Here is a 21,881-nt window from a genome sequence, read left to right as displayed (position 1 = left end):
AGTGTCACAAGAGGCAGCTCCCTCCTCCTCTTTCCCTGAGCCTTACTGGGGCTAATGTTGCAGACTCAGCGCCCGTAGATGTGGGGGGCTGTCCTCCCACCGGGGCGCCCCCACCCCCGCCCATCCACCGTCCACCGACCACCATCCACTGTCCACCGTCCGTGTAACCACCACCGCTCCGTCTGCTCTCTGTAATTCACCTGTCCATCCGTCCGTCCATCCAGCCGCCACACACTCGTCCATAACCCATCCATCCGCCCCTACCCACCCGCCCCCGCACCCCTCCACCGGCCCCTCCGCTGTCCCTCCCCCCTGCCCAGCCACGCGCAGGGCACTGGACAATGAATATAATAGACCCGGGCCCTGTAGGGTTGTGGAACCAGATGCCTCAGGGTGCGCCGGGGGAGAAGGTGACTCAGGAAAGCGGTTTGAGAGTCCGAGCCCTCAGTTTTCTCCTCAACCCCCCACAGCCGGATCTGTGCAGCCCCCCGCGTTGAAGGCAGGAGGGGTTCCAAGGGAGCTGAGTGTGTGGCTTGGGGACACTAGGCCTGGGGCAGACAGGGGTGAAGGGCGGCTTGCCCTGTCCTTGGGCCCCAGCTTCCTCCCTGGCTCAGCCTGGGAGCCCGGTGGCTGCCCCTACCCTCAGGTTAGAGGCAGGAAGACCGGCTCTGCGGAGGGAGCCCGTCCACGGGAGACAGTGCTGAGCCCGCCCGACCCGGCTCTGCGGCCCTCGCGTGGGGCTGTGGACACCCACTCAGCGCGAGCTCGGAAGAAGCAGAGACCGAGCCAAAGAGAAAACCACAAGCAAGAGCCCGGTTCCAGATGCCGCCTCGGGAGAAGCGGGAAGGCTGCGCCTGCCCAAGGCAAGGGGAGCTCCGGGAATCGGGGCCCAATGCAGGAAGACGGGCCGGGCTGAAGACGAAGCTCAGAAAGTGGCCCCGGAGGAGACGCGGGGGACACGGGATCGTCCAGAGCCGCACGCCCGGGCATCGGAAGCCCGGGGACGGCAGAGGAAGGGAAGGGTGTCCTCTTCCAGGGCCCTGTCCCCCGGTCCGGCGTGGGAGAGAAGGGGCCACCCAAGGTGTCCCTGAGACTGCCAGGCACAGAGACATGATTCCGCCAGCTGGCCGGTGAGAAAACCAGGCGTCCCCCAAGGCTGACCAGCAGAACCCGAAGCAACAAGGCCACGCGGGGCATCCGTGAGCCTGTGTGACAGCCCAGACCTGGGGTGGCGGCGGGTGCCCCCTGCCAGGGACAGGGGCCCAGGAGGAGTCATGGCACCGTGTGCAGCCCTGGGCTGGCATGTGTCCTGCCCCCTCCCTGGCCGAAGCCGGCACCGAGCTGCTGGCCGAGCCCCTCCTGTGCTCCGCTGGAGGCACAGCCAGCCACTGTCCACGGCCGGGGTGCCCTTGTCGCCGGGCTGAGCCCGTTGGTCAGCAGGACCCTGAGTGAGGACACAGGGAAGGCAGGAGTCCCCGAGGGGCCGGGCTGGGCTGGACGCCAGCGCACACCCCACGCAGACCCCCACGGCCTTGGCCCCGGACAGTGGCGGCCCCCGCATCACCCACCATCCGATCCCCAGGGCCGGGTCATCAAGGAGCACGCGGACAATGTACAGCAAGCAGGTGAGCAGCTTCAGCGAGAAGTTGAACAGCCGGATCCTCAGGCCTGCGGGGGAGGGGCCGTCAGGGCTCCGGCACCACCGGAGTCCCACGGTGACGGTCACTGCTGACAGCTCCCCCGCCCCCCGGACCCCTGGGACCCCCTGGGCTGGGCTGCCCCAGGGACTGAGGGACCGCTCTGCATGGCCCGGGGCTGCTACTGTCCTGCCCTACAGATGGGGGTGCAGACAGCTCCCCAGGCCACCCACTCCTCGGGACGGGAGGGTGGGAGTCTCGGGGTCACAGGGACGGGTGAGGCCCCGGGGGGACCGCCACCATCCTGTGCGCCAGGAAGAGTCTGAGGAGGCCAAGCTCCTCCTGGGGAAGCAGGTAGAGGGAACCTATAGAGGAAGGGTGGGGTTGCACGGAGGGGAGCAGGGAAGCTTGCAGGGGGCAGGTAGGAGGGCCCCAAGTCCAGCAGGGGGCAGGGTCCCCACAGTTTCCAGGGCCTAATGCTGAGACCAGGGGCCTTCCCACCCTGCCCTGCGTCCACCACTCACTGGCATAGCCCCTCCTCTGCCCCACGCCCCTGCCCCGCACAGGCCCCCTGGCTCAGTGACATCCCCCTCCTGCCCGCCCAACACTGCTGCCCCCGCGGGCCCTGCCCTCGCCCCTGCTCACTGGATCTCTGGTTTTTGATGAAGAACAGCTTGAGGCGCTCCTTGAAGGTGTTCTCATTGACGTAGAACTCCACCTGGACCCTGGGGGCGGGGAGAGGGCCATGGGGGGCTCTGGCCAGCGGGGGCTCCCCAAGGGGCCGGACCAGCTACCCCTGCACTTCAGGAGCTGGGCAGACAGACGGACAGAGGGTGTAGCAGGACAAGGAGGGTTCCCCCCGCCAGTGATCCATGCACCTGTGTGGTCCTGGCAGACCTGCCCACCCCACCCTTGCAAAGCCAGTGGGCAGAGCGGGGGCTGGTCAGCAGCCACCTGCTTCCCACCAGGGCCCTTCAGGCCCTGAGTGTGAACACGCACGGTCCCCAGGCTTGCTGTCCCAGGCAGCCGTTCACCCGGGTTAAATGCACCCTGTGTGGCCCTCAGCACGGGCTCAAAACATGCCAGCTCATCTATGTAGAATGTTCTGGAAGCTGACAGTTGCTCTTTTTGATGGCCCCTGGTGGCTGTGGCCTGAGACTCGCTGCAGCCTCCAGGATGGTCACACAGAGGGGCCGGGAGACGTGACCTCCCCTGCAGCCAGCACAGGCCCCTCCAGCCCCAGCTGCCCTCACTTCCTTGGGCTCACCGATGTCCACAGGCCCCCACTCCTGCTCAGGCTCCCAGCGTCCTGGGATGGACAGAGCAGAGCCAGCACATCAGTGAGGGAGTCGCTGTGGGGAAGGGCCATTTGGTCCCCCGCAGTGACACAGGGCCTGGGGCAATGGGCCTCTGGCCGCCACAGCTCTGGCCTCACACAGGGGCCCCCCTGGAGCTGCTCTGCCCCGCGCGCTGGCCTGGTGGGGGTTTCAGGATCCCCCGGCATAGAAACTCCAGTGACGACAGCCAGCAGGACAGGCGGGCGTGGTCCTGGGACCAGGGATCCCATGGCAGGCAGCCTGTCCTCCTGCTGGCCTCCTGGCCACTGCCCACGTGGCGGGTGGGTTGTGAACCGAGGCCCCGGGCATCCCCCCGCCGCCGGGGCAGACGTCAGCCCTGCTCTCACCCTGACGGGGCGGGGCTGTTGGGCCTGGGCGGCTGCCGCGTCTCCAGGAAGGGTCTGTGCCGTCCTCATTCCCCAAATGCTGCTCTGGGCAGAGTACACGCGGCCTAGACGTGGAGGCCGTCCGCGCCGGCCCTGGTCCTGGGCCCTCGGGAGGGGCCTCGGACTGGGCACCCGCACCTCCCTGCCCTGCTCTGGTCTGGGGGCCTCGGCCCCGGCTACTGTGGCCTCTGCCGCTCACAGGGCTCAAGAAGGGTCCCAAAGGAGACAGGGGTGCTGTGGGCCCCTCTCCTCTCTTGCGTCTGGTGCAGAGGGTCCCCCAGCCACAACCTGGACTGCTGGAGCCGAGCAGCAGGAAGAAGCTTCCATAGACCAGGGCGCTCTGACCTCAGAGCCAGTGACCAGTGCACTTCCTAGTACCCCAGCACATGCCCTGAACCCTGACGTACGCCCATGGTACCCCAGCACAAGCCCTAAACCCCGACACGTCCTCTGTTCCCCAGCACACGCCCATGGTACCCCAGTATACCCTCTGTACCCCAGCACAGGCTCGTACCGCACTGGACCCCAGCACATGCCTCGTACCCCACTGGACCCCAGCACATGCCTCGTACCCCACTGGACCCCAGCACATGCCTCGTACCCCACTGGACCCCAGCACAGGCTCGTACCCCACTGGACCCCAGCACAGGCTCGTACCCCACTGGACCCCAGCACAGGCTCATTTCCTCTCTCCCCTTGGAGCGCTGCCCCTGCTCTCTGGGCTTCCTTCAGGGCCCCTGAACCCCATCTTCCCCTGTAGCTGTCACCTGGTGCCAGGTTGGGGGCCCCCGAAAGTCTCTCTGGGGAGTTGGTCAGACAAGCCCGGTGGGGCCTGCGCCCGGTCTGGTCATGTCAGGAGAACAGATGCGACTCAGTAAGTCCGAGGGTCTCCCCAGGGCCCCAGAGCACCCAGCTCGGGAACACACCACTCTGGCCCCGTCACTCTGGCCCTGGTCCCAGCGAAGCCTCGACATGGGTCTCCCCACACCACCTGTGCCGTCCACTCTGGCTTGTCCCTGGCCAGCAAGGCCCCGCCTGCCCTCGGGCACTGGTAGCCGTTGGGCATCTTCCTCCTCAGCTTCCCAGGGCACCGACCGTGCTGCCCCCCACCCCCACCCGCTCTGGTCCCCTCCGTCGGCCCCGGGCTCCTTGGCCATCCCACATCCCAGCTCTGAATGTGCGATGCCCCAGGGCTGGTCGCCGGTGCCTCTCGATGCCCAGCTGACCGGCTTGTGCAAGGTGACTTCGAAACCCCCGCTCTCCTACGACCCCCCCGCTGCCCTCCAGCATCGCCCCTTGGGGTGTTGCTCCCTAAACCAGCAGGACCAGCCCCTCCCCAGGTCAGAAGCGGCTTCCTCCCCCACGTAGGACCTCAGAGCCACCTCCTCCCGGGGCCACCCTCTATGTGGCCGATTGGCGCCTGTTTTCTCCCTTCCAGGGGTCCCAGCACTTCTGCCTCCCCTGCCTGTTCCTTCTGGAAGGCTGGACACCAGCCGGTGAGACAAAGGACAGGGGGCTAGAGTCCCTAGGTCCTTCCCGCTCTCTGTCGGGAAAACCAGAGGGCCCCCAGCTCCTTCCCTGGCACCCCGACCCTAACCCCACCCGGCCCCCAGCCCCTGCTTCCCACCAGCCGCTCACTGCGCCGGAGCTTTTCCCGATGGTCCCCCACCGCCCGGGCCCACGGGGTCAGGACCGCCGACCTGGGGCTTGTTGGGCCCCGGACACCGTCGCTGCCCTCCCCTGCTCCTGAGAAGTGGAACCCTAGTCACTCCTTGGCCGGCCCTTGTCCCCTTGTGGGGCAGCTGCAGACACCCATCAGGACAGCCCCCAAGGCGGTCGGTGGCCAGCAGCCAGCAGCCTGTGGATGGAGGTGAGAAAGGCTGGCGGACGTGGCCTCGTGGCCCGAGCCTGCAGGGCTGGGGAACACAGGAAGCCGCCTGAGCTTTTAATTTTTCATGAGCTGCGGCTGCCCACTTCTAGCCCGGCCACGAGAGTGGGCTCCGAGCTGTCCGTACCCCGAGGTACAGGTGCTGATGAGCGTGACGAGGCCCAGGGGGCGCGGGCGGACGCAGGAGGAAACGCCTTCCCAGCCGCCCGGCCCCGAGCCCCCAGTGCCCCCGCAGGCTGGGCCCGGCTGAAGGACACGCTCTGGGCTCGGCGAGCTGGCGGGAAGACGCGAGGGTCCCCGGGGCCACAGGCAGTCTGGCCCTCCTGAGGCCGCTTTGCTGTCCGGCTGCTCCACAGCCCCCGCACCTGCCTGAGCCTGGGCCTCCTCACCTGGGGAAGGAACAGTGACGGGACCGTCTGCCACATCGTCTCGAGGGAGCCAGGCGTGGGCTGTTACCTGCCCTCTTGGGTCTCAGGATGCTTCCTGGGAAATCTGGCAAAGCGTTCATTCCGGATGGAGGATTAAGTGACTGATGGCCCCTGTGCACGGCCTGGGGCCTTGGCACCCCCCACCCCCCGGCTCGGACTGAGTCGGGGCGCCCACAGTGGCCCGCTCTGGATCTCACACTGCCCCAGAGAGATGGGCCCTGGGCCGTAAGTCCGCATGTGTGGCTGCAGATGGGGCGTGGCTGATGCCCTCCGTGGGCAGGGCTGTGACCCTGGCTGGGGCCACCCCCTCCCCTAATGGCTGGTCCCGCTGTGGCTCAAGGCCCTGGGACGGGGCTGGGGACCGATCTCCCAGGAAGCCGCCCACGGGAGAGCCAGGAGAGGGTCCCTGGGAACCCACACACGGTGCAGTGGTCTTGGGGCGGGTTATCAGCCCCCAGTGGCCAGCAAACTCCGCCTGGACACCACAGGCCGGGACGAGCAAAGAGGTCAACCTTTCTAACATCGTTTTCGGCAGGAGGCCTGGGGGAGGACTGGGCATGCCCAAGGCCCCTGCTTCCCGCTGCCAGGGGCCCAGGAAGAAGGTCGGAGGCAGGGGTGTCCCTCAGGCTTGCTGCGGGTGGGCCTGGTCTGGGGCCCAGAGGCTGCGGGGAGCCCGAGGCTCAGACAGCTGGGGTCAGGCCACCAGCCCCGAGGACCGGACGGGCTAAATGTGGGCCCTGTCCCTGGGACAGTCCTCAGTCCTCAGAGGTGAGTGGCTCTCAGGCTGGGAAGGACAGGCCCAGGCCGAGCAGACAGAAGGGCCATCTCGCTGAGTCCCGCTGTGGGGGCCTCAGAGACTCCCAACCACACTCATCCCTCCATGCACGGAGAGGAAGGTCTCACAAGGCCCGAGACTGGCCAGAACCACCCAGTAGTCACAGGCGTTGGGGGTCTCCGGGATCCCCATGAGACCAGGGCCTCATGAATGTTTGGGGTGGAGAGTCAGTCCCCAGCCTGCTCTGCCGCATCCCCAGCCAGCTCGTGTTTGAGGGAGGCCCACCGCCCTCCTGGGCCCCACGGTCTCGCCCACGCTGGAGTGGACCCGTGCAGCCCCCCTTGTGCCGGCAAAATAGCTCAAACTTCCCTCACCTCATGCCAGGACAGGACCCACCAAGCAAGGGTAGCTGTCCAGTGGCGAGGCCGGTCGAGGGGAGGCGGGGGGCCGTCCCTCTCCCCGCTGCCCGGTGGGCCGCCGGGTGAACCGACAGGCAGGCCCTGGGGAGCCCTGGCCGGCAGCTCCGGCATGGATGGCCTGTGCCGGGAAGCTCCAGAGGCAGGCCCTGCCGTCAGCCAGAGGGGAGGGTGGCCGGACACTAAACCCGTGGCCACAGAGCCGTGCCCTCCCGTGGGGCTGAGATCCCACTGCCCACTTCCCTTGGCTCGCTGCCACGTGCTGCCGGCTCCACTGGCAGGTGCCCGGGAGCTCCCTCCACACCGAAACCCACGGACAGACAGTCAAGAGACAGGCCGGGGCCCAGGCCTACCTGCCAAGCCCGAGGCCAGCTACTCTGAGCAAGGGCAGGACGGGTGAGCAGCCCAGGGGCCCAGCGCAGGACAGATGTGAGGCTGGCGGCTCCCCCGCGCCCCAGCTCTTCCTGAGGCCTGTGGGCGCAGAGCCGGGCGTGGAGGCACAGAGCACTGGCTGGGGTGTCTGCAGGGCGGCGGGGCACCGGGGGTGGGGTGGCGTGGGCACGAAGGCTGCTTTTGTGCCCACTACCCCCAGCCCCCAGCCCCCAGCCTGCAGACCCGCCTGTGGAGGGCGGGTGGCCACATCCTTCCCGTGCCCCGACCCTCACCGGAGCTGAAAGCTCTCCTCTAGCGCCTGCCCGCGGCCAGGGACCGACTGCCAGGGACGCCCCTGGGTGGGCACCCTGGAGGAGCACAGCAGCCGGGGGAAGGGGAAGAGGGGGGTGGACAGTGGCTTCTCAAAACAGCAGAGGAGCCCAGCCTGGGCCTTCCGGGTAGGGTGGTCCCGCCTGAGGCCTGCTGCGTGCCTGTTGGGGAGGGCCCGGTGTGGGCAGGGGCCTGGGAGAGCCTCTGTGGGCCTCTGTGGCCCAGGGCGTCTGCTCTACCGGTGACGACTCTGGGGGGTGGGTAGGACTTGTAGCCTCGGCCCCTCGGGGGGCTGCACCCGGTCCACATCCCCCAGGCAGCCTGGGGTGCCCTAGAGAGCCCTGCGGGCAGTGGACCCCCCATTACCCACTGCACCACGGGGGCCTAGGCCGGCCCGGCCTCCTGGCTGCCACGCTCCAGACTGGAGAATCCCAGCCCCAAGCCTCAGGCCACAGGGAGAGCGTGGGCGGCCGGATGCCCCGAGGGAGGGCGACCGTGTGAATGGATGAAGTCAGGCTGCACTCGGTGGCCACACTGAACGCCGAGGGCCTGGGCAGGATGTGACCACTCTGAGGACGACGTAGGTCTCCCCGGCCTCAAAGCCACCCTCCACCTGACCTAGATTGGAGCTGAGCCCAGGAACAGCCTTGTGCCTGGGGCCTGGACCGGCGCACATGGCCCAGGCTGGGTGAGGCAGGAGGGTCCCAGCAGTCGTCTGCCTGTCCCCATCCAGGCAGAGGCTGGGGGTCCCCGCCTCCGGACAGCCCTGTTTCCCACGGTACGGCACCGCCCGGGGGACTCAGCCCACGCTCCAGCCCTCAGGCCCACATCTCCTGTTGGTGCTGGGAGGGGGAGGCCGGTGCTGCCTTGGGCCTGCTCCTGCCTGGAGCTTCCCCCCCGCCAGAGTGGGCAGGGCCCGAGCCCCTGCCTCCCTAGGGTGCCGTGGGTGCCAGGACCCCTGCCCGTTCCCGCGGGCGTCCCTGCAAGCACTTACTGAGACAGAGAAGACTCCAGGCTGAAGTCTTCCACGTGAAGCCTGGGGACAGACACAGGCGCTCACGTCAACACGGAAGACGGATGGACGGGGGGCCTGGACTCCTGGACCAGGCGGGTCACGGACATTCAAGGAGGCGCTGGGCAGGGCCCGAGGGAAGCGGAGCGAACCCATGGGCACGCACCCCCTCCCCGACCCATAGAGCCCTCAGGCGGCAGAGGGGCCCACGGGACACAGCCTACAGCGGGGCAGTGACTGTGCCTGGAGACCTCAGTGCCCTGGAAAGCAGCACAGCGCAGGCAGCAGCCGGCACATGCGTCCCCTGCCCAGGCCATACCCCACCCAAGGCCAAGGCCAAGGCCACCCGCCTTCAGCCCAGGGATTAGGAAATGATCAGCCCATTCAGCTGTCCCTGCTCCTGCCACGCCTGCCCCTGGCACCACAACCCTGGCTCCAAGGAAAGGCACTGTTACCCCACTTCCCACCAGGGAAGCCGACTTGGCGAGAGCCAGTTCCCACATAAGGCGCGGCAGTCAGGGCTCCCTTGTCTCAAGTCCACCCACCTGCCCTCTGCTCCCCTGCTCTCTATGGGCCACAGAGCCCATGAGCCCTGCACCCTGACCTCCCAGAGAAAGGACAGGCCGAGGCTGGGTGCTGATGCTTCTTAGGAGGTACCCAGGTGCACCCCCTCCACTGACCAACCACCACACGGTGGCTGCCCTTTGGGCCGCCTGCGGAAGGGTTCTGCCAACCTGGCCACACACAACTGACCCCAGGATGGCTGGGCCTGGGCTGGACAGGAGGCGGGTGGGAGTTCTGGGGCTCTGGGGACGGGCCTGGGGGGCTGCGGGGGTCTGTGTGTGCCGAAATTCTACTCTTCTTTGATGACGTGCTCTTAATCCTCAAAGCAGCCACGTTCCAGAAGAGGAAGCATGGGTTCAGACAAGACCACTTCTTTGCCAAGGCCACAGGCAGGAGGAAGGAGCCGGCCTGTAGGGCTGGGGCAGTCCCTTGCCATGGGCTGGGCCACAGGCACTCGCCCACCCGTTCCCTGTGGGTGGGCAGGCTCCCCTCCCAGCGCCCAGCCCGCAGCTCCCTGTGCTGGGGTGGGCAAGGTGGGGCCACAGGACGCTCTGGGAACGAGGTCTGGACCGGGTGTGTGGAGCGGCGCCCCCCATGGAGCAGTGGGAGCCAGGGCTGCACCAGGCCTCAGCCTGGAGTCACCGGGTGCTTCCGGCAGAGGCTACATGTTTGCTCAGATTCCCTTTCATAGACCCCAGCACTGCCCCAAGCCCCAAGTTGGGGTGACAGCTGTCCCAGGAGTCTGGCAGGGCCACGGCCGTGGTGGTGGAGCCAGGAATTCAGGGAGAGTGGGTGTGGGGCCCTGGGGGTGGTGGTGTGGAGGGTTGAGGTTCCTGGAGGAGCATGGGGGTCACAGGAAGGGGAGGAGGGCGAGTGCGCCTGCGGGGAGGGAACTCTGCCTGCCGCCCTTGGACTGAGACAGGCAGGCGTGGGGTCAGGGCAAACACGTGGGGTCCTGGGAAGAACAGCAGGAAAGCAGGACCACACTGGCACCCCGAGGACCCCCAGATGCAACCTCGACGCTCGGGGCTTGGCACACTGCGCGCCTGCGCGGGAGCGCGGAGTGAAAGGTGTTTCCTGCAGTCCTGGCGCCCCTTCCCTCCTCAGCCCCAGTTCACAGATGCTCCCGGGGTCCTGCGTGCGGGGATGGGCCCTGCCCCCCCAGGCCCCTCCTCAGTGGTCAGAGACGCAGCGGGGAGGGACAGACTGCGCCCAGGGGCCGCTCAATGCCGCCCCCACCCGGGCTCACAGGGATGCTAACCCAGGCCCGGCGCCCGCAGCCACCTGTTCCGGCCCCGCCCCCGTCAATCCCCGCCCACCAGGCCCACCTCCGGGCCCCGCCCCCACACCGCAGGCCCCGCCCCCCGAGGGCCTGGGCGCGGAGCCCCTGGCGGGCAGCTGGAGTTCCCCTCTACTCCCTAAACCCTGCCTGTCAGCCCAGCTCAGAGATGTCCCCTCCCTGAACTACCAATGGCGGGGGCACAGACAGGGGCACGGCCAAGTGCACGACTCCTCCGCCCAGGCCCTCCTGCTCCCCTTCCTCCTTGGGGACCCCTCTTCCTCTCTTTCTGCCCTGCGGACACCCTGGCCTCCACCTGCCGCCTCACACCGGGCCCGATTTCCATTCTGGCCTCTGACCTGCTCCTCCCCTCCCCTCTGAGCACCCAGACCCACAAGAGGGTCCTGCCCCTGGAGTTCTCCTGGCTGTGCTTCCAGATGCCCCAGACTCAGCTGCCCACGGGGCGCCCCTCACACCCGCCCACTCCCCACAACTCCCACAGCCCCCGACTCTTTCCTAGATCTGCAGCCCTTCCCTGCTCACTGGTGCTGCCTTCACGCCTTCCGGGCTGCCCAGCCAGGCGTCCCCTCCGAGGATACACCAGGGACCCCTCCTTGGGTGCAGAACCCAAACCGAGGTGGAGGGCGTTCCCAGTAATCAGACCTATCCTCTCCCGCCCTGTCTGCCTTTCCAGGTCAGCCTCCCTGACCTGCCATAGCACCTGGGAAGAACAAGCCCACCCGGTCCTGGGGTCGCTGGGGCCACGGGGGGGCCCCAGAGCAGCGATGACGCCTGTGGAGGGCCCACTGGGCCCCCTGCTCAGAAGCTCTCGAATGACGGGCTGCATCACTCCAACCTCCAGATCCCAATCTCTAACCATGTCCCCCTCCCACACCTGCCTCCCAAGGCATTGAGGAGGCCCATGAGCTCTGAGCCCAGGGAGCCTAGGCTGGGGGTGTGTTGGGGAGGAGCCCATGCGGGCCCACAGCATCCCTGTGACCAGGGAGCACTGTGTTGGGAGTGGGTGGGTGAGGGGCTTGGGCATGGGACTGGGAGCAGGACTTCCCTGGGCCCCGCTGCCTCCCCAGCACTGGTGAGGCATCCAGAAGGCTCTGGGCCACCCTGCGGAAGGCTCATGCCGCTAAGTGGCCCGAAGAGCTCTGGCCCTGGCTGGCCCCAGCGGGCAGCCAGGCATGCAGGTGAGACCGGCTCAGGAGCCGCAGCCCCTCGCTCCCTGTGATAACCGTCTCCAGCACCCGGACCCTGGGTGCCGGGTGCTCGGTCACATCTGACTGCCTACGGAGGCCTGCGAGGCCTGCTCTGCTCAGGAACCTGTTGTGGGTGCTCTCTGCTCCCGTCCAGAATGAACCTCGTAGCATGGGTCTAAAGTCTGGGGGCAACAGGCAGCCGGGCTCCCGGCCCTGATACTACGCAGCCTTGGAAAGTGCCCTTTGCTCTGCGCGAGGAGGCTGATATGGGTCCCACACTTCAGGGGCTGCCGGGGACAGAATGAGCCTCTCACGTAAGCACCAGCACGGAACTGGGGGCAGGAGAGTGCGGGCATGGGAGAGAGCTTCTTGGAGGAGGTGGCCTGGCCATCTCAGCTCCCGTTGGGCACTGCAGGCTCAGACGCAGCCTGGGCAGGACCTGCCATCTCCGCGTCCCTGCAGGAACAGGGACAGCAAGGGGAACCGATCTCTTCCAAGGGCTGGGCTGGCTGTAACCAGAGCCTCAAGAATCACTGCCTCCCACAGTGTCCAAGAAGCCATGGAGGGGAGAGAGCCGTCCTCAGGGCTTTGGCCAGCATTCGCTTCCTGCCCAACCAGGCTGCCCATTAGCTGCCCCGAGCCTCTTAGACACGCTTCGCCTCCATTCTTGACAGTCTGCTCCAGGGACTGGGAGTAACCACTGGGCAGCTCCAAGGAGCCGGAAATGGGGTGTGAAGGCAGGGAGGGGCCTGGACAGCCTGCAGCCCGGTGGGAGGGGCACGGGAGAGACTCCCTAGGCACCCCCGATTCTGCCATCTGCCAGGCCAACTCCCTGCCAACCTCCGCCCTGACCTTAATGAGGCCTGGCGCCCCTGCCCCTGGGCTTCGGCCCTGGCTGCTGGCTCAGCCTGGAGGGCCCCTGCTGACCTCCTGGACTCCCTCCCCGAAGACCAGCAGCCCGGGGAGCCCCCGCTCTCCTCACCCTGGCCCAGCCTGCTCCTCTCTGCCAGACACAGGATTCCGTGCCCACGATGTGTGCCTACACCAGGGCGGGTCTGATTCATCTCTGTTCCTCCCGCAGCATCTAGAAGGGCTTCCTGCACACAGAAGGTGCTGGCTAAGTACTAGTGCTAGCAGTCCAAGCCTCAGTGTCCTCATCCATGAGATGGGGGTGCTGCGTGCCCCCCTGCCCGTGAGATGGGGGAGCTGCGTGCCCCCCTGTCCTCAGAGGAACCGGAGAAGGACCTGTGATGCCCCCTCCTCAGGAGAGCCCCCTCCCCAGGAAACAGACCTCCTGCACCCTGGGGGCCACTAGCTTGGGGCACTCGTCCCCAGGGAACCTGAGACCTGACTATGTCCCAGCTCCAATCTGCTATGCAGCCTTTGGCCAGGCCCCCTACCTCCCTGGGCCTCATGCTGCCCGCCTCTGAAGTGGGGATGAGGACGCTGGCCCTGCCTCCGGACACGCAGCCACTAGAACCAACAGGAGTGTGGGCTCAGTGAGCCAGGGCAGGGCAGGGTCCTCGAGCCACCTGGCACTGTGTCGGCTCCTCTCTTTCCTCTCCCCTGCAGTCTTACCTGCAGGCCCGCCGTACCAGTTACTGAGAGCAGAAGGGAGTTGCGGGGGGAGGGGGGAACCACAGGCTCCGCACGCGCCTGGGTGAGGGTTCCCAGTGGGGAACCCAGTCATCGCCCCCCTCCCCGGGGCTGCAGGCAACGCGGCAGGTGCAGCCCAGCGGAGCCCGTGCGAGATGCGAGCGGCAGAAGCAAAGCCCCTCCCGGTGGCTCGCGGGGTCCCCAGGCACGCGCCCCTACCTCTGGCCCACGTCGCTGCCCACGGAGCCCCCGCCGCGGGCCGGCAGCAAAGGGCTGAGGCCGTGAGGCTCCTCTGGCGCCGAGGCGCCGGCCGGGGCGCCCCCCGGGCCCGCCTTGCCCTCGGACGGCGAGCGCGGCAGCTTGGCCCGCGCCATCCTGCGGGAGCGCACGGGCGGGAGGCGGCGGGGGCGGCGCTCCCATCTCCGCGCCCCGCCCCGCGCTCCCCGCGCCGCCGCCGCAGTGGATCGGCCCGGCCGGGCGGGCGGGGGGCGCCGAGAGGCCGTGGGGGGGGGGGCGGCCGGACGCGCGGGGGAGTCCCGGCGGGAGGGGTCTCAGCGCCCAGGGGCCAGCGCCGCCTTGTAACGGAAGTAGTAGTAAGAATCACGACAGTCACGGCGCTGGGGGAGGGGAGCAGTAGTGGCGCGGTGACAGCTGGTGGCTCTTGGCCACTCACCTCCGCAGGCAAGAGCGGCTGGAGCCCACGAGCGGTGCTCAGCTGTGTGCCCAAGTCCCAGGCAGCTTTCGAGTCCTGGGGACTCAGGTGGGGCTCTGGATGGCCTGCGGGAGCGGTGCCCACCTGCCAGGCCCCCAAACCCACGCTGGCTCAGGTTGGGTGATCCCACCCCCGCCAGGTGGGACATGCCCGATCTGTCTGCCCACCCTCCCTCCATCCGTGTTCGCAGGGGCACTCGCTAAGCAGGGCCCGTATGCTAGGCTCAGCTCTGTGCCAGGTACAAGGGCCCTGCTTTGGACAAAGCAGCTGCTTCGTGGAGCCCCGTCTGCGCTTGATGCCCCGCTGGGGACGGCTCGGGTCACCCCGGCGACCGGGAACAACCCGGGAGACAGTGCAAGCTTCAGTTTTGTTAAGTGGGGAGATGCGGCACGAAGGTCGGAGGTGGCTTCCCCAGGAGCTGGAGGCGGGGAGAAACAGTCGGAGGAGCCAGCAGGTGAGGCAGGTGAGGCCCTTGGCCAGGGAGCTGCCAGCAGGTGTGGGTGCGGGAGGGGGGTGGGGGGGGCCGAGGCTCTGGCTGGAGCCCGCTGGGGGCAGGAGGTGCTGAGAAGCACGGCTGAACTCAGCGGCCAGTGCTCCAGGCTTTCCTGACTTGCCTGAACCCGGACGCCCAGACCGGGGGGCTCCAGCTTGCCTGGCTTCTGGAAGGTCTGTGGAAGGACGGTAGGCCTCAGAACCCGCAGCCCCTGCCGGCCCCTGCCCCGACATGGAGAGGCAGGACGGTCTGGCACAGAGCCATCTGGGGTCTCGGCAGACCCCCAGCACCCCCCCCCGGGCTGTGCCCCCATCAGGAATCTGCCTCAAAGGAACAAGGTGTTGATGTGGAAAGCCCCACGCCTGCTCCTGGGGGGTGGTGCGAGGAGCTGGCGGACACTTGTCCCCCTTCCCGCGGGACGACATGGAGCGGCTGCCCCCAGTGAGTGCGGGGTTCTGGGCAATGCTGTGGCTCCTTTGCTCAGTAAGGAGCAGGGCGGGTAGCGGGCCACCGGGGGGGGGGGCGGAGGAAGCCGCGGGGCTCCTTGGGAGTCATTTTCACCCACAGACAGGACGCAAGCTCGTGGTCGTGTGGCCACGATGGCGCGGCGCCCGGCTGTATGTGCGCAGACGGCCAGCGCGCCCGTCCACCGCAGGACAGCCTGCACATCTGGCCGGACGGCTGCGTCTGCCACGGCTACCCTGTGTTCTCCTGTTCCTGGGTTTTGAGGGCACTTGGTCCACATGCAGCGATGGCTTCCGAGGTCCATGGTAAGGGGGACCTAGGAGGGTTTTCCCAGTGTTACATATGACGGGGCCTAACGGAAACCCTCCGCTGATGCGCAGGGACGGACCACCAGGCGACCGTCGGCACCGCGCTGTCTGGAGTGGGTGGCGGAGGCCCTTCCAGCTGGCCTGCTGCAGCGCTTACATAAGCTCTGATTTATTTGGAAGATGGTCATCCAGTTTACTGTACGGTCCCTGTTTCCTGTACGTGGAGGAGAGACCCCGGGCATGGGGCACCAAGTTCCCTGGCCACGGCACACCGTGAGCAGTGTCCCAAACTGCCCACTCCTGCTGGGCTTGGACAAGCTCGAGCCCCGTGGCTGCGGCAGGGGGGCGGAAGCCGAGAGCCGTCTCCCTTTCCCCAAGCACTATGAACACGGCTTTCCTTCTATTGCTGGAGCAGCCCCGCGGAGCAGGGGTCGCTCTGCATCTTCTGTGCCCAGAGGGGCTGGGCCTGGCGGAGGCGGGGAGCACAGGTGGAGGTTGCCAGGCTTCGGGAGGACTGGATGGTGGGGGAATCCACCTGGGCTGAGGGAGTGGGTGGGCGGTGATGCCCCGAGACAGGGAGGACCAGAGGAGCGGATGGGGTGCGTTGCCAGATCCACTCTGGGCACCCTTCACGTGCCTGCCCCACACTGTCTCGTGGGGGACTGGGCGCCCACGCCTGGCACGCTGTGGGCGGCGGGGCTGGAGAGGGACCTGGAGCGGGTGAGGCCTGCAGGTGGGACGTTACAGGTGTGCAGGCAGGGAAGAGGGCTGGCCCCAGAGCCTCGAGCCCAGGGAGAGGCAGAAGCTTCTCGAGATGGGGCTCGGGAGAACAGGAGCAGCAGGCAGAGCGTGGGCCGGGGACCCCCAGGTGGGTGCCGGCCTCCACCCTCTGAAGCCAAGCTGGGGTGTGCCTGCGGGGTCCTCGGCATCCTCACCCACAGCCCCATGTCGGGAGAGGCGACCCGGGGGGGGTGTCCTGATGACAGGCACCGTCGCCGGGCCGGGGCGGTGCCTGGGCGGCTCCTGGGGGCCAGGGAGTCCTCGGAAAGGTGCTCAACACTGCCAGTCACGAGGGCAGCGTGACTCAAACGAGACGCCACCGCGCACTCGCCGGGACGGCGGTGATCGACCCGCAGAAAGAAAACGTACTGGACGTGGAGAACTGGGCACCGCGCGCGCTGCTGGGATCACAAGAGGCGGCGGCGGCGGTGGGAGGGCCTGGGGCTTCCTCAAAGAGCTGAACTCGGTTTCCCCGTGAGCCGGCAGCTTCGCCGGCAGGAAGCAGGGTCTCCGGGAGGCAGTCGCACACCGTGTCCGGCATCACACACGGGAGCTGAACGTGGAAGCGGATCGGGAGCCCAAAGACAGAAGGAGGGCGAGACGCGGTCTGTCCGCACCACGGAGCAGCATTCGGCCTCCGAGAGGAGGGAGCCCCAGCGCCGGCTGCAGCGCCGCGGAGCTGGAGGTCTGGTGCCGGCAGAGGTCAGCCCCGCACCGCGGGACCAGTTCTGTGTGAGCGGAAACGCCGCAGGGGAGCCGGACCCACAGACGAGGGGCGCGGGGCGCGGCGTGTGCCCGCGGCTGAGGGAGGGGACAGTGGTTCACTGGGACAGTTTAGGAAGATGACACGTTCTGGGGAAGGCTGCCCAACATGCGTGTGCCCTGAGCTATGTCCCTACACACGATTAGGATAAGTTTTCTGTTAGGCGTGCGGTTCGCCGGGAGGAGAAGCTGGCAGGGAAGGCAGGGAGCCCGGCCGGAGGGGCTCCCGCTGGGCCAGCAGCGACAGGTGAGCACCCGGACGGGCGAGGATTAAATCGCGGTGGAGGGCTTTCCTGCCGCTGCCGGGACAACTCACCCCAAACTGAGTGGCTGAGAACACGAGTTTATCATCTCATAGTCCTGGGACCCCAGCTCCACGCTGGGCAGGGCTGGTTCCTTCTGCAGGCTCTGGAGAGGGATGTTCCCGGTCTCTGCAACTTCTCGGGGCCCAGCCTCATGCCGCTGACCTCTGCTTCGGTGCCTCCGCCTCCCTTCTCCGAGGACTCTATGACACCACGGGGGCACAGCAAAGATCCCGCACATCAAAAGCCTCCATCTCACCACGTCCGCGAAGGCCCTCCGGCCCGTGGTGGCGACACGCGCCAGGTGCCGGGAACTGGGGTGTGGGCGTGCTGGGGGTTCCGCTGAGCCTCTGTGGCCCCGCGGGTGAACTCGTGCCCACAAGGAGGGTCAGAGAAGCGGCCCTGCGGGGTCACGGCCGGGGCTGCCAGGACACGCTGCCTTGCTCGGGAAACCGGTGACGAGAGAGAAAGAATTGTGTGCATTTTTCTGCCTTTCCAGCAGGAGTTCTGGGTCAGGGTACACACCCAGCTCCCCTGGACGAAGAAGCAACAGCAGCTGCAGAAGCGCGTGGTTGACACTTGGGGGCGAGACTCGGAGGAGGCAGGTGGCAGGGCCCCGCGGGGATGCTCCTGGAGCTGCGGTCCTTGGACGCACATGGGGTCCGTGCAGGGCAGCGGGGGGCTGTGCCCGCCCAGAGCAGGGATGAGCAGCCAGCCCCAACCCAGCAGGATACGGGGCGACTTGGCGGCCACAGCATCACCTAAAAAGTCCTTCCTGTTTGGTCCACGAGGCCTTTGGGCCCAAGAGCCAGCGTGTGAGGAAACTGGAGGCAGAGGGACAGGCTGAAGCCCCTGGAAGGGGCAGCCGGACGCAGCTGGACTGCAGGCAATGCCTCACCCCTGCCAGTGCTGCAGGGTGAGTCCGGGCACAGCCCGGCTCCGTCTGTCCTGGGGGATCGCCAGGCTTCGGCCCCGTCCACGGGGCTGGGCTCTCTCGCCGGCAGCTCCTCCAACTCCTCCAGACCCCGGCGGGCGGCCGGGCCCCTGGTCTCGCTGGCTGCCACCTGCTCCCTTCCCCAGGGCTGCCTCCATCTTTGGCTTGCGGCCCCCCATCTGGAGCGCCAGGCACTGGGTGCCAGAGGCCCCGTGCCTCAAACCGCCCGCTCTTCCATATCCCGCCAGAGAAGACGTCCTGCTTTCAGGGCGCTCATGCGACGGGACTGGGCCCCCCAGAGAATGTCCTTCTGATCAGCTCAAGGTCACGCTGAGTCTTCTTAATTATACAGTGGAGTTCCTCCCGGCGCAGGGAAGCAGCGCTGAGCCAGCGGCTCGGACAAGGGAAAGTGGGTGTCCCGACCCCGGGGCTGGCAGGGCCAGCCCTTCTGCGGCTCCCTCCCCGCCTTGCCCCTGGGGTGTCCTCCTCGGCCTGCCTCCAAACTGCCTTCTGTAAAAGGGCCCATCATGTAGGCGCAGGGCCCCCTCGACGACCTCGTGGGTACCTCGTGACCCTACTTTCACACAAGGACTCTTCTGAGGCCCCGGGCGGGTTGAACCCCAACCTGTGACTTTAGAAGTTCAGCCGCTGACACCGTGTCGGGTACCGTGAGGCCGGGTGTGGCCTCCCACCCCATTCACAGTCCCCGGCAGCCGTGGAGACCTTGGGGGGGCCGCCCCGGGTGGGAGCTGCTCGGAATCACGAGGAGTCCAAGGATCCCAATAACCAGACAGGACACAGGACTCCTGGTCTGAGCAAACCAGTCGCGAGGGGTGAGCTCCCCCCGGGACCCCCAGCCCCCACTCCCCTCCACGCCCTCCACTAATCCCCGGGCACCACCAGAGGCTCCCCAGCACATGGCGTGAGTCTCGGGGAGTCCCCTGTACATGCCGCCGGGAGCGTGTTGCCGGGAGACAGTGGCTTCCCAGAGTGGGGCTGGCCCGCGGGCCGGGGCACACCCCAGATGGAAACGGGGTGGTTTCTCCCATGGCCACTCTCCCCCGATAATTCTGTGCATTCCAGTGCCCACGGCTGTCCTAGCAGTTCCCTCCCAGTTCTGAGCCCCAAAGTCCGTGGTCAGTACCGCAGGGCTGTGACCCCTGGAAGCTGCCGTGTCCCTTGGCTTGGACTGTGTCCCCCTGATCCTTACCTCTGTCCTCATACGAGCTTGTCTGTGTAAAACTGCCCTCTGCCTCTCTCTTTTCAAATTGGGGTAAAACACACACAACAAAATTGACCGTTTTAACATTTTTTGCCTCCTTCTAATGAGGACACTTGGGACAGCGCTTAGGGAGAAGCCTCTCCTCATCCTAAAATCCTTCCTTTGGTCCCACTCTCAAAGTCTCTGCCATCTGAGGCCACATTCACACGAATTAGGACAGGGGCATCCTTGGAGGACTATCATTCATCTGACCTGGCGGGGGGTGGTCCTGGCTGGCTGTTTTCCTGGGGCAGCTCCCACAGCCCACCCGTGTGCCCCGTTCCCGCCCAGCAGGTCCAGAGGAATGTGGCGGGGCTGGCTTGTGGGGGCTGCCGCTGCGGTCGGGGCACTGCCTGGCCATGGGGCCACATCTCCCCTCACGGGCATTAGAACCCCTGCCAGGCTCAGCTGGAGTTCTTGGCCACAGTCCCCTCCAGAAGGAGACACAGGGCTGGGGGCCTTCTCCCTGCTCCCAGGCCCTAGTTAATTGCTCTGGAAGGGCCTAGAACGAAGGACAAACCGGCTGGAGAGGCAGAGCAAGACCGAGCAGACATGGAGACAGAGACAGAGGGAGACAGTCAGCTGCTGGTTAGCTGCAGGGGGGTGGGGCGCGGGCAGGGCAGGCCCCTGGGGAGCGTCTGGGGCTCTCCAGGGGCTGCATACGGGGAGAGCCCCGGTGAGCTCACCTCAGCCTCTCGTCCCCGCCCCACCCAGGGCCCACTGAGGCTGGAAAGGGGCAACGGAGGAGGGAGGGAGCCAGGACGGGGGGGGGGCCCCGGGTAGAGGAGGCAGCCGGCTCACCTCCCAGAAGGGACTCCCACCTCTAGAAAAGACAAAGGCGCAGTGCGGGTTGGCCGGGGCCTTGCCAGGCTTGGGGGTGTGGGTCTCCTGCCCGGCACCCAGCTGTGGAGAGGAGAGGTGGGCACCTCGGCCTCTGTTGTCGCGTACCCCCCTGCGCACCTGCCCCAGGCCCCAGCCCCCGCCCAGCACAGACACCCCTGCGCACCTGCCCCAGGCCCCAGCCCCCGCCCAGCACAGACACCCCTGCGCACCTGCCCCAGGCCCCAGCCCCCGCCCAGCACAGACACCCCTGCGCACCTGCCCCAGGCCCCAGCCCCCGCCCAGCACAGACACCTCCTCCCCGTCCCTTGCTGCCCCAGGGGAGCCGCGTTCCCTGCCTGCAGGTGGCCTCCTTCCTGGGCTCGATCGAGGCTCAAGGTCACAAAGGACGCAGGCCCCCCCCCAGCCCGAGCCCTGGGAGCCGGGAGCCGTTGTTCCCACAGGCCGGGGGAGGCCCAGGGGGAGGGAGCCTCTCTTTCTCCGCTGAGAAACTGATTTTCCACGTCAGTGTAGGACCCGCTCCAGAAAACACCCCAGCAAAAGGACGCGCCACGTTATTCCGACTCCATCCAACTTCCGTGGGCCAAGGGTCCCACCGGACAAGGGCAGGAACCACTCTGCAGGCCCAGGGTGCCCTCCACAGCCCCACGCCACAAGCTCCCTTAGTACCCAGACAAGGGGGCAGGTGCCGGGTCCCTGGCTTCGGAGCACCCCCCGCCTTTACCCTGTGATAGCCGTGTCAGCGTCCTGGGGTGCGGCAACCTGGGGCCCTAAGACAACAGGGACTCATCTTCTGCCCGTCCCGAGGCCAGCGGTCCTTCCGGAAGCTCCAGGTTAGGGTCCTTCTTGCCTCTCCCGGCTCCCGGGGCCCTGCTCCTGGCTTGAGGCCACGTCCCCGCAACCTCTGCCCTTGTCCCCTCTTCTCTAGGGACATTGGCCACGGGGCTCGGCACCCAGCCTAACCTAGAATCATCTCACCTTGAGAGTTTTACCTTGATCACAGCTGCAAAGGCCCTATTTCCAAAAAAGATCGTGTGCACAGGCTCTGCGTAAGCATGCGTTCTGGGGCCAGGGCGGGGAGCCTCGCTGCAAGCACTGTTAGGGGTCTGGGTCTGGGGGACTCTCTGCAGCCCACCCCTCCCAAAGCTCCCCTAATCAGCCTTGGAACCCTGGACAGGGCCCCTCGCTGCGCGCACGCCCAGCCTGGAGGGGACACAAGAGGCTGTGAAGTCAAAGCAGAGCTTAACCCTACGAAGGGAAGGGCCACTTGCCACCTGCCGTTTCTCTCGGGGTAGCATTAACTCCTCCGCCAAGCCTGCAACTTCGTATGCTGAAGGCCCAGCCCCCAGTGGGATGGTGTTGGGAGGCGTCCCTGGGGGTGATTAGGGTTCGCTAAGGGGCAGGGGCGCTCCCTCAGTCTCTCCACCACGTGAAGACACGAGAAGGTGGCTGTAAACCGGGAAGAGGCCGTCAGCCCGACCCACCGTGTGGGCTCCGTGCCCTCGGACCTCCCGTTGCCAGAGCTCTGAGACGTCAGCATCTCTTGCTTCAGCTGTCTGGTCGAGGCCGTTTTGTCGCGCAGCCAGAGCTGACTGCAGCACGGCCCGAGCCCTGCCGCCTCCCTGCTCTGTTCCGGACGCTTGCACGGTGCGACGGTCCCCCCACGACATGGCCGCAGTGGTAAACGGCCATCACGGGGACCCCAACAGGTGCTACCGGGAGCTACAGTTTGAAACCAAAACCAATCATGGTTCTGGAGCCCCTGGAGGATGCTGGTGCCCCTCATAGGGGGTCCA

General features: G+C 67.1%; 2 protein-coding genes across 12 annotated transcripts in view; one reads left to right on the top strand and one right to left on the bottom strand.

Moving 5' to 3' along the window:
• Positions 1 to 21,881, bottom strand: part of KCNT1 (potassium sodium-activated channel subfamily T member 1) — a 62,530-nt gene that overhangs the window by 23,763 nt on the left and 16,886 nt on the right. For 3 of the 8 annotated variants that reach the window (XM_045082860.1, XM_045082856.1, XM_045082857.1), the window contains 2 exons: positions 2,283 to 2,362; positions 1,569 to 1,668 (listed from right to left, as the gene is read on the bottom strand). In XM_045082860.1, coding sequence (XP_044938795.1) covers positions 1,569 to 1,668; positions 2,283 to 2,362 — 180 coding nt within the window. Of the gene's footprint in view, positions 1 to 1,568; positions 1,669 to 2,282; positions 2,363 to 8,563; positions 8,606 to 13,447; positions 13,636 to 21,881 lie in introns of those variants that run through there. The other 5 variants (XM_045082855.1, XM_045082853.1, XM_045082852.1 and 2 more) reach the window with 4 other exon arrangements.
• Positions 13,745 to 19,318, top strand: LOC101682792. Of its 4 annotated transcripts, none has more exons than XR_001180200.2 (3): positions 13,745 to 15,203; positions 15,279 to 17,354; positions 17,553 to 19,318. XR_001180200.2 is itself a non-coding variant. In XM_004756975.3 (2 exons), the coding sequence occupies exon 2, from the start codon at positions 15,387 to 15,389 to the stop codon at positions 16,287 to 16,289; it is 903 nt and encodes a 300-aa protein (XP_004757032.1). In that variant the 5' UTR covers positions 13,745 to 15,203; positions 15,279 to 15,386; the 3' UTR covers positions 16,290 to 19,318. The 4 variants fall into 4 exon arrangements, 1 of the variants encoding a protein (XP_004757032.1); XR_199774.3 differs by having other exon boundaries at positions 17,550 to 19,318; XR_006607499.1 differs by having other exon boundaries at positions 13,745 to 17,354; positions 17,550 to 19,318.

The sequence above is a fragment of the Mustela putorius genome, unplaced genomic scaffold, assembly GCF_011764305.1.
Source record: "Mustela putorius furo isolate JIRA1106 unplaced genomic scaffold, ASM1176430v1.1 tig00000596_pilon_pilon_pilon, whole genome shotgun sequence".
Taxonomy (NCBI): Eukaryota; Metazoa; Chordata; class Mammalia; order Carnivora; family Mustelidae; genus Mustela; species Mustela putorius.
The sequence above is the reverse complement of the archived record's forward strand: the minus strand, read 5'-3'. Positions and strand labels throughout refer to the sequence as shown.

What these genes read in the sequence shown, in the direction of transcription:
- LOC101682792 (XM_004756975.3), top strand. Translation starts at nt 15,387, where the DNA reads ATGGTCATCCAGTTTACTGTACGGTCCCTGTTTCCTGTACGTGGAGGA.